Source organism: Desmodus rotundus, chromosome 1 (genome assembly GCF_022682495.2).
Source record: "Desmodus rotundus isolate HL8 chromosome 1, HLdesRot8A.1, whole genome shotgun sequence".
NCBI classification, from domain to species: domain Eukaryota; kingdom Metazoa; phylum Chordata; class Mammalia; order Chiroptera; family Phyllostomidae; genus Desmodus; species Desmodus rotundus.
The window spans coordinates 163,752,732-163,763,934 of NC_071387.1; the positions used below are offsets into that span (position 1 = coordinate 163,752,732).

Consider the following 11,203-nt stretch of genomic DNA (forward strand, 5'->3'; position numbering starts at 1 on the left):
AAGTCTTTCATTTATTTAAGTAATAAATACTTATTGAGCATTTCTGGAAGGCTGTAAAGAGAAAGTGGTAATCAAAAAACCTATAGTGAAGCAGTTAGTCCTTGAGGGGAAGGGAGGCCCCTAAAAATTTGGGAGTCCCCTAAAAACTTGGGAGGCAAGTAGGGGATAAATATCTTGAGATGATATCAGATGACCAGGCTGCAAATCCCTACTTTGCCACTTACTCGCTGTGTGACTTTGGGCAGATTGGTAGTTAACCTTTCTGCACCTCGGTTTCCTATGAAGATAATCTCCTTCACAGGATTGTTGTGAGATTAATGAGATAATAAATGCAAAGCTCTTAGAACAGTGACTGGCACATTGTCTTCACTCAAAAAATATTAACTAATAGTTTCGCAAGTGATGTGACGTGCTAGGATAAGTAGGCTCTTACGCTGTTTTAGCTATCAGAAGAATGCAGTGAGATTAGAAAAGTTTGTAGTAAATTCTCATTCATCACAAAGTAGTTGAAGTAATTTTCCTCTTACACTAAGGAAAATATTTATTGGGATGGTCTCTTCAAAGGAAAAGAAAAGCATTCCATCCAAGGAGTGCGCAAAAAAGGATTGCAAGTTGATGTGGCTGAGTGAAGCAGGACCATAAAATATCCCCAAAAGCTACCGAACTGATCAAAGAGTAGCAATGAGAGCGGCAACCAGAAATCTACCAGCAATACTCAAATAAAGAAAGGAGTAGAACTTTATACAAAGAAAAAGGTAGAACTTTGAAAGGGTAACCTGTAGAAATAAATGGAATATTCTGGCGCGGAATGGCATTGCTCCTCATCTCACCTCTAGCCCTCAAAACAGCACTTTAAAAAGATGATGTAAGTTTTCTCATTATGTGTACAAATTTAGAAATAAGTGGACTGAAGACATCAGAGAAAAAGTCAAAGAAAAACCCTTAAAAATTACAACCTGCATATAATGGTGTGGGACCTCAACAAATATAGGAGTCTTTGGATCCTGAAATGAAATTTATAGATACGAGTACATCCCTAATTTTAAAATCAGCTTGTCGTCCTAATTGAATAGGAAGAAGAAATAAACACAGTTTCTAATAAAGAAATCATTGCCTTGGTATGTAAACGGGACCACGACTGCACTAGAAAGGACGCAGCTCGGTGACGCTGGCACTCGGGTGTGGAACCACTGCGACTGTGCAGCTCCAAGTGCAGCCTGATCTGCGGGTGTTGTGTCAGCAGCGCAAGTGCTGTCGGTTGTAATGTTGCTCTTGGAAACACAGATTTCCAAAGCATTGAACAGTTTTTCTGGTAGTTGCATTCTTGGAAAATTGATAATATTAAAACCTTGCAGATATACTCCTTTGTACTTATATGTAAAGTGTTCTATGGTCAGGTAATTTTAAACAAGTTATCACCTCATGAATGTCCAAAAAGACAATTGAAAGTTTTGAGGACAATGGTGTAATTTTTATTGTGTCCTGTTCATCGCAGGGCTTCTATCATCCCTGGCCTTAACCCCTTAAAGCTGATCGCGCCCTTTACTGTCCCTTACCCCAGTCACTTGCCGGCTGCAGACATTCAAAGCAGTATGTAATGTCGCAGTTAAAAGCACAGGCTCTTGAGCCAGACTGATTGCATTCAAATCAGAGCTCTGCCACATTACAAAATGAGCATCCTTAGGCAAGTCAGTTTACCTCTTAATACTTCAGATTTTTTTCATCTGTAAAATAAAGATAACATTAAATACTAAGTATTTCCTGTTATGCTTTTTATTATTACATTATTATTACAGATTTGTAAAGGAAAGTGTGAGCCAAGAAAATTGGGTCATCTTTCTTTACAAAGGCTATACATACATATTCTCAAACACAAAAGTAACTGTCTTTAAAGATAAAAAGGGGATGAAACCAATTATTAAAGGATGGATTCACAATAATCGAATCAATATCAATGGGAATTATGGTCACAGAATTGAGTGTAAATGATAAAATATAAATAGTGTTATAAGAAACCAAACCTAGTAGGTGGGGAATGGAGGAGGTGGGGCGAGGGGTGCATGTTAATTATTTCATATTTTCCTTAGTAGGAAATGAATCAATATTATGCAGAATTTAAACAGTTTTTGTTTGTGTTTTTTAATGAGACTCAAATCTCTTAATGGTTTGTATATACTCAAAGAACATCGTATTTCTTGGACTATAAGATGCGCTTCCCCCACCCCACCAAATTTGGGAGGAAAATGGGGGTGCATCTTATAGTCCAAATGTAGTTTACCTGGCTTGTGGAGGGGGCAGTGGTGGAGCAGGGTTTTTTTCCTATTTTCCTCTAAAACCTAGGTGTGTCGTATGGTCTGGTGCGTCTTATAGTCCAAAAAATAGGGTATTTGAAATTTGGAGGTTTTTTTTGTTTTAGTTTTATTTTATTTATTTTTTCTTCAATTAGAGTTGGATTATCATCCCATTCTGTAGGATAATTTGTCTCTTTTTCTGTATGTCAGTGTATCCATCCAGAGTTAACAGTAGTTACTTTAAGTAATATGATTTTTGGATGAATCATTGCTTTTTTTTATTACTTTTATGTAATGTTTAAGTGTTTCATAATACTAATTAACTTTTTTAAACAATAAAAGTATTATTGTAAAGATGGGCAGAAGTAAAAAACAGACAAAATTAGTGTCTGGTATTCAATGTCAGAAGAGTGATCAGCCTTAGGGAAATTAGTGATTGGAGGGAACACGAGGAGCTTCTGGGGTGCCGATTGTGTTCCGTCTTTGCATCTAGATGCTGGTATGGGGATGTATTCATTTTGTGAAAAAAAGTCATTGGGCTTTGCACTTAAGATATGTTTATTGTTCTATATGCATAGTGTACTTTATTAAAGCATTTTTAAGTAGACAAAAGAGATAAACATTTATAGAAGAAGAAATCTAGGTAATAGATCCATGAAGAATGTTCAGTAGAGGTAATGAGTAAGTGCAAATTTAAGGAACTGTTTTCTCTGGCATTGGCAAAATTACAGAAACCAGTGTCTATTATTGGTGAGGGATACAGTGAACCAAGAATTATAGATTGCTCCACTGATGAAAGTAGAAATTAGTGCAACATTGGGATGGCAATTGGTCACCTATATACTTATCAAAATATACATACTCTTCAATCTGGTAATCTCATGTCTAGATTTTTTTTCTAATGAAATAATTAAAAATATGAAGATATATGTGCATTGTTGTTTATAACCTCAATGTCTATGGGAGAATGATGGTTACATAAAGTACGGCAGAGTCAAAGTAAAAGATGTTTTAAATTAAATACTTTAATTTAGTGATTTCAATTTTTTTTTATCTCACAGCACAGATAAACTAATTACTACAACTCTGCAGCACACCAAAAATATATATATTTTGCCAATCTGACAAAAAAAAATAGGTGTAATTTTGATTCACTCACTCCAGGTAGCTATTGTGTTGGGTGTTGTCTTTTTTTTTTTTCTTTTGGACAATGTAAGGGAAGAAAGGTCAGTGCCCCTGGCTGAATAGTCAGGTTTTGCATGTTTTAAAAATTCTTGTGGTATACCGGTTGAAAACCACTGCTTTACTATGATAAAAAAAACCCAACAACACTGTGTGCTGTGTAGTGGCAAGAGAGAATACAAAATATTATGTATATTATCTCAATTTTCTAAAATTGTACATTCATACTGTGTTTCTAATTATAGGGAAAATGAAAGTAGAAGAAAAAGAATGATAATTTTAACAGATTTTCTGAATGATGAGAATATGGATGATTTCTGTTTTTCTTCTTTATATGTTTCAGTGTTTTCCAGAGTTACTTTAATCAAGTTTCTCTAATCTATGTCTATTATCCAAAAAGCATTTTTTAATAGAAGGGGAAAATGTGTATGAATGACTAGGATTCCTTTTTATTGACATCTAACATCTGCCTTTCTTGAGTCATCACTGCTAATTAGTTGGGTGATACTGAGGAAGTCATTTGGTTTTCTCAGCTCTAAAATGATGGTAAGGTAGATCTCCATGTTTTCTTCAAATTCTAATGTTCTGGGAATCTATGAACCTAGAACAGAATTTTGAAACAATGAAAAAGAAAAGAAAAACAACGAAAACAAAAACTAAGCAAACAACTAGAACAGGAGCAGAATCAGAGAAATGGACATCACATGGAGGGATTTCAGTGGGAAGGGGAAGGGAGGAATGGGGGGAAAGGTACAGGGAAGAAGAAGTGTAATTAGTAGGCATAAAATAGACAGGGAGAGATAAAAATGGTGTAGGAAACAGACAACTCAAAGAACTTATATGTACAACCCATATGAACTTAGAGGGAATGCTGGAGGGTTAGGGGTGCAGGGCCGAGGGAGGATAAAGGGGGGGAAATTGGGAAAACTGAAAATAAAAAAAGAAAAAAAGAATTTTGAAACAGTGAAAATAGTTATGCTGCAATGATTTGAATAATTTTATGTAAATAAATAGGGGAAACATTTTTTAGCTTATATGATGACTTTGTAGTCCATGGATGATTTTCATATATTTTGGTGGATTGTTTAAATTTGTTTTATTTGTATATTTGATATGATATAGGTAGATTTTAGTTTTTGAAATCACTGAAATATTTACAATGAAACCTAAAGAATTTCTTTTTCACACTAAATATTTCTCAAATGAAAACTTTTGCTATTTTTCTAACCCTTTGAACTCTATGATTAGAACAGAGATTTTTAAAATACAATTTCTAGTGAATAATAATATCTTTGTAAGGACAGGCCTGCCTTTGTCCAAACTGCACGATAGAGGTGATGTGGAAACACCGCGCTGCATTTGTTTCCGTCTCCCATGAAACTAAGGGCAGTTGAACAGCAAATGGCTAAAATGAAGAAACACTTGAGCTCCTGCCGTAATATCTCAATGAACAACTGTGAATTCTCTAGGGAATTGCTAGTGAATTGTTTTTTATTACATTATTGTTATGCTAACACTTTCTAAATTGTTACACATCAAACCTAAGGGAACTCAGAAACAGTAATCCTCAGACAATCAGGCTTCTGGCCAGGATGAGAGAAGTAGAGGGGGAGAGAGTTTGCATATGAGAACAACGTAAAATAAGAATAAATTGTTCACCTCTGGCTGGAAATGTTAGAGTAAAACTCCAGTCTCTTCTGGTTTAGAAGACTTTTTGTATATTTGGTGTACAAAAGTATTAACGTGAATTCAGCAGTTAATGTTACCTCTGAAAACTATTTTAATCTATTTTCTGCTGATAAACATCAGTATGAAATTCTATCTCATTCTTTGCATTTTTTGTTTCTTCTCAAAGTAGTTATATAAGAAAGTGTATTAAGTTGTTCACTTAATACTTAAGATTTTTGTATCTATGGGGAGAAAGTGACTTCTAAGTTCCGGCGTTACCATATTGTGTGGTTCTCAAGGCAATCCCCAAATAATGGACCCCCCATACGCATTCTTCAGCACCTTTCTGCAGGTCAGAGGGTTTCTGTGGGAATATACTTTCAGAGTGCCAACTTAAAACACCAAGAATTCATTTAGAAGGGCAGGGCGCTATTTAGGAAATGTATTGAATTTGGAGTCCAAAGACCTAATTCCTATCTACCCTTGGCGGAGCTGCTTGCTCTCATTGCAATTATGGGGCAGTTCTTTGACTTGGGTGAACTTCCATTTTTGAATTTGTAGGATGGAGATAATAATACTTTCCCTAAACAACTAATTGTGTTTTCATAAGAAGCAAATGAAATAATGGGCCTCAAAATATTTGAATTCAGAGAAGATGGAATTCTAGGAAACATGCTTTAAGAGGCAATAAAGGAAAAAGCGAAGTAAAATGAGTCAAAGGAGGTGAATCACAGAGCATATCAGGAAACTCACAGATTACAATGGGAAAAGGGAATCATTACATTGTAGTAAGTGCTCTAGGCCCAAATCTGCTAGGTGCTCCAGCATGACAAAGATCCCGTAGAGAAGAATTTACACATATAACCTTGGAAGTGAATTGAGAAGAACAATAAGAGTCTAGGTGGCTGGAGCAGAACAAGAATAGCCTCACTGACAGGAAATTTTGCATGTGAAGGCTTGAGGTGTGAACAAACTTGGAGTATTGGAGCAATAGCAGTTTAGTGTGGCTGAAGTATAGCACATACAGGTTGGAAGAACCGAGTCTGATGCTGGAGAAGTATTGATATGTTGTTGACATACTATTATGGAGAAATTGTAGTAATGATTCCTTAGCTCATAACTTTCCAGTCCTTTCATGTCACAGTCCATATAGAAAAGTGATAATATTTGTGGTGTGCTCTTGGGTAAACAGAAAATGCTGCAGGAGGTGGGAGGCACCTAGCCCAAGTGCTCCAGCCATCACAGTGTCCCCCGACATGTCCCCCCCAGGCCTTCCTAAGGGACAACAGCACAGCACACGTCTAACCCATTTGTAGCACATTACTGAGGAAGCACAGACTTAGAATTAGCTGCCATAATGTAACAGATTTGAACCTTGTGAATCACAATCCCTAAATGGAATTTAATTTTGGTACTACAGGAAGGTTCATTAAGAAAAGTGATCATTGTAGAATATAAAGGTAATATATTGAGGAATAGGAAGTAATTGCAAGAACATACTGTGAAAGAGAAACCAGAGTTGCAAAAAGAGAAGTCCAGTTAGATACAATATGCTGCTTGGAGTTAGCCAAACTCCATGCTAAGGGCACAGTCCTCCAGACTGGTTAATATAGTTCAAGACTGCTGAAGCCAACTGCAGGTTTAGGAGGTTCCTAAAACTACCTCAACTTTGGTAATTCACTAGAACAACTGTCAGAGCTAAAGAAAGCAAGATATTTAGAATTACAGTTTTATTATAATAATAAGATAAAAACTAGAACCAACCAAAAGAAGAGACGAGACACATAGAGGAAATTCTGGGTGGGTTCCAAATTCAAAGCTTCCAGGTTATCCTACTGGCATTGAAGTGTGGCAGTAGCCGTGGAATATTGCCAACCAGAGAAGCTTACTAATTTAGAGTTTTCACTGAGGCTTTATTACCGAGGCAAGATTGATTGAATTATTGCAACATGGTTGAACTCAGTCTCCAGCTCTCCTATCCAGGTCAGGCTGATTATCAGTGGTCCAAAGTCCCAATCCTTTAATCATATGAACGGAGTACCCTCCAAAAACAGAATTATTTTCTGGAAGGTGGGCCCCTTGTAGTACAGGCTTCCCCACCCACTACGTGAGTGTTCTAGGAACCCATCTGAATCAGTGTACCAGCTGGCATTGTTGTGAGAGTCTGCTTTTGGCTTCAGTGAATTTTTTTTTTTTTTTTTGAAGACTCTTTCAACACATTTGTCCATTTCATGATGGGTGATTTATGAGCACTCCTGCCCACACCTCACTGAGTGTTCAGCAGTTTCTGACCAAAAGTGGCATGACCCCTGTGCCCCCACCCTCCCTGTTCACCTGATCTCACCCTGAGTGACTATTTTTGTTTACCCAGATAAAAAACAAAAAAACAAAACAGCCCTCAAAGGAAAAAGTTTTGCCAGTGTGCAAGAGATGAAACAAAAAATGGCAAAGCACTAAAAGGCATCAAAATTGAGTTCAAAATCTGTTTTGAGCAGTGGGAAAAAACATCTCGATAGGTGTATTGCATCCGAAGGATAGTGCTTTAAGCCTCCCGTCTCTTCCCCTCCACCTCTCTCTAACTTAGTCTAGGCTAAGGTATTTCAGCATTGTTTCCCAGTCTGTCCTGTACTGCCAGAGTGCCAGCTTTCTTCTAGTTTGTGTTCAAGGGCAGATTGCTTTGAAGGGAGTCTTTGTTGAATATAAGCATTTACTAGGTGATATGCCAGATGTTACTTGAATGTGTGATCTCACTCCCAAAACAAATGATAGCACCTGTGATAAAGTTTGTTTTCTAATATAGTAGAACCGTCTTCTTAAAAATTTTAATTTTTTTGTACTGTACTTTAAAAACTTAAGGTATATTCAAGCCCCAGGCTAAGAGACAAGTCTAACATCAAATTCCTTTGAATTTGGAGGAGGAAGAAATTATAAGTCAAAATTAAAAATAATTTTGTCATTTTAAATTTGGGAAAAAGCCTTTATTTGTTCTGATGAAAATGTCAGAAGTCATGGAACTGTGGTAAAAATAATGAAAAATCACTGGCCTGGGTCTGCTTAAATTGAAAACATTTTTTAATTAAAATTTGACAGTATTTTGTGCTTTCAATGCCTAGCCAACTCCCATCTTATTCTTTTATTTAATTCTCTTCTGAGTATGAGTTGCCTTAATTTTTAAATTAAACTAAGGTGTAGCATCCTATCGCGTCATCTCTCTATTTCCGTACTACTGCAGAGGTCTCATAGTTAATAACAGAGTATTATCATCACTTCCTTCCCTGAATTATTAAAATAAAGTACTTTTTAAAAAGAGATCGTAATTCACTTTTAGTTACAGAGGTTTTATTGCAAAATATTTTTTATTTGGCTTAAGCAAATAATGCCAGTCTAAGTCCTCACTGGTAGATAATACTCATAATGCTTTGTTGATATTATAATAAAATTCTCCACTATGAAGAATCTATTTTATGATATGCTGATTATAGTTATTAATGAACTGGTAATTATTACTGTGAAAAAAGTCACCCACCGAAACAAAATACGTATATAAATCTGCAAGAAATTGAAGGATTAAAGAAAAGATGATAAAGAAAGCCTTGAGCCTTTCCTTTCTGCTTTGTGATGAGAAGTTTCTTTCTCTTGCATCAGTTCACTTTTAGACCTAACTTAGTTCACTGAATACCTGCTGACTTTTTCCCTAAGATTATTATACTTAAATGTACTATAATAGGAAATAATAAGAGGTTTTTAAAATATTTGTTTAGAAAAGAGTTCATCTTTTTTGGCAATTTTATTTTGCATATCCAAAGTTGATCGAACTTTGTGTTTCTGTCAGCTGTTATATTTCAAATTGCATGTGTTGAAATGTCATATTTGCAGTGAAAAATAATATTTTTAAGCTTTAAGATATCTTAGATTATTGCATTGACCAATCATGTATTATTATTTAATCATGCATCAACCAAGTTAACTTTTGTCACCTGTGTTCCTCTTTTTAAAAAGCTTGCCAAGGCCTTGGCCAAGTAGCTCAGTCAGAGCGTTGCCCCAACAACGCCAGCCTACCGGGGGGCTTGATCCCAGGTCAGAGCACGTACAAGAACCAACCAATGAATGCATAAATAAGTAGAATGACAAATTGATATTTCTCTCCCTCCTTTGTTTCTCTCTCTAAAATCAATTTAAAAACTTAAAAAGCTTGCAAAAAATTTTCTGAACATAGGGCAGGGCAAAGTATGGAAAATTGGTAAGTATTATTTTAATAATATTAAGTCTTTTGACATGAGAAACCTGACCTAAACATGGAAAACATTATTGTGATACTTACAAAACTTTATCTTCAAAGGAAAAGGAAATGAATTTACAATAGGGCAGGTACATGCCAAACTAACATTGAGAAATGAATTTATTTAGAGAACATGGAGTAAAAAAAATAACTACAGTGTATGACCCTAATATCAAAGAAAAGTAAAAGCTACTTATCTTAGACTATATCAGACACATTATTATTCAAGTCATTCAGGAATGTAACTACAGACAGCTTTTATAGGCCTATCAATAAGGGTTATTTCTTTAAATTTGCAGCTGTTCCACATTACTGAATATATAAATATCTCCCCCATAAATTAATACTGAAGATCTCCTTTACAGTTATGCTCAAAAACAAAGAGAAATAAACAATTTCAGTAAGTTCTGCTTTAAAATGAGTAATTTAGATTAAGCGAGATGCCAACCAAATGTAGTATATGCACCTTGTATGAATCCTAATTCAAACAAACCAACTCTGAGAAGACAGGCATAATAGGGAAATGTGAACACTGTACATGAAATTAAAGGGAATTATTTTTTTCTTTCAGGTAAGTTTTTTTTTTTAGTCTTTATCTGTTAGAAATACCGACCAAAACTATTTACTGATAAAATTATAACATACTTTCAGTTTGCTTTTAAATAATTCAGCAGAGTGAAAGGTTGGATTAAACAAGATTGAACAAATGTTGATAGTCTTTAAAACTTAATGATGAGTCCCTAGTTGTTCATTATATTACTGTCTTTGTTTTTGTGTACATTTGAAAGGTTTCATAGTAAGATGATAGTTAAAGTACATCATTTCAGAAACTTGTTTACTTTATATTCTCATCAAAGCTTTGACATCGGTGGTTTATAGAATATGTAACCTGACAAAGTTATTTTACAAATTTAAACTACTACACCAAAATTTTAGTGTAGTTCAGACTGTCACCTGTGAAATTACAATACGGTAGTAGGTTGTTTCTAAGGTCCCTTCTAATTCTAAATTTCTAGAAGTCTATGGGAAATTAAGTGAAGAGATGCCAAGTTACTTGAGTAAATATCATCAGCATAAGAGAAGTATTCATTATAAGTATTGTACATCTACATCTAATGGAAACTTAGACTCTGAGTCCCTGCTGATAGGACGGGGCCTTTCCATTGGCCTTTCTGTCCCCAGGGCTTGACACATAATGGGTGCTCATCAAAAGTCTGTTAAATGAGTGAAATTAATCTTTTCCTGTTTTCCAGCTTTATCATTATAGACCATTCCCACTGGTGCCAGTTTAAAGGGTGTAGTATTAATATGTAGAGAATTACTCCTATCAAGCACATACCTAAAAAGTAGTTGTGCTCCTTACATGTTCCTTTTATTACTTAACATGTAACATTTAAGACAGTTAAATGGAGAATAAGTTATTTCTTTAAATTCTTTGACTAAATATATCCTAATGACCTAATCTTTGTATTTCTTAAGTGCTCTCTTAATGCAACTGAAAATACAGTATGGTAAACTGAGAAACTAAAGATACCATTTTTATTTTATTTTCACGTCAAGAGAGGGCGTCTCCTAAAAATTTAAAGCACATCTTTCTAAGGTAACATTTGCCTCCTCACATCTTTAGCAGCTATCAGACATGACACAGGACATATTCATTGACCCTAAGAATTTTCATCAGAGCCATGCGCTGAGAGGGGTCAGCCCCAGCCAGGCAAGAGGCTCATTTCAGTTTTAACGGATATAATTAAAGGTTAATTCACTGAGTCAGGATTAACGAGGA

The 11,203-nt window shown here is 35.3% G+C and overlaps 1 protein-coding gene across 2 annotated transcripts in view; it reads left to right on the plus strand.

Annotated features, from left to right (window-relative positions):
* AP3B1 (adaptor related protein complex 3 subunit beta 1) overlaps positions 1-11,203 on the plus strand; it is a 243,083-nt gene that overhangs the window by 173,997 nt on the left and 57,883 nt on the right. The window contains exon 23 of one of the 2 annotated variants that reach the window (XM_045197878.3): positions 1,074-2,006. The exons of the other annotated variant lie outside the window; for it this stretch is intronic. Within the exon in view, the coding sequence (XP_045053813.2) occupies positions 1,074-1,166 (93 nt within the window). The 3' untranslated portion in view covers positions 1,167-2,006. Of the gene's footprint in view, positions 1-1,073; positions 2,007-11,203 lie in introns of those variants that run through there. 2 annotated transcript variants of the gene reach the window in all.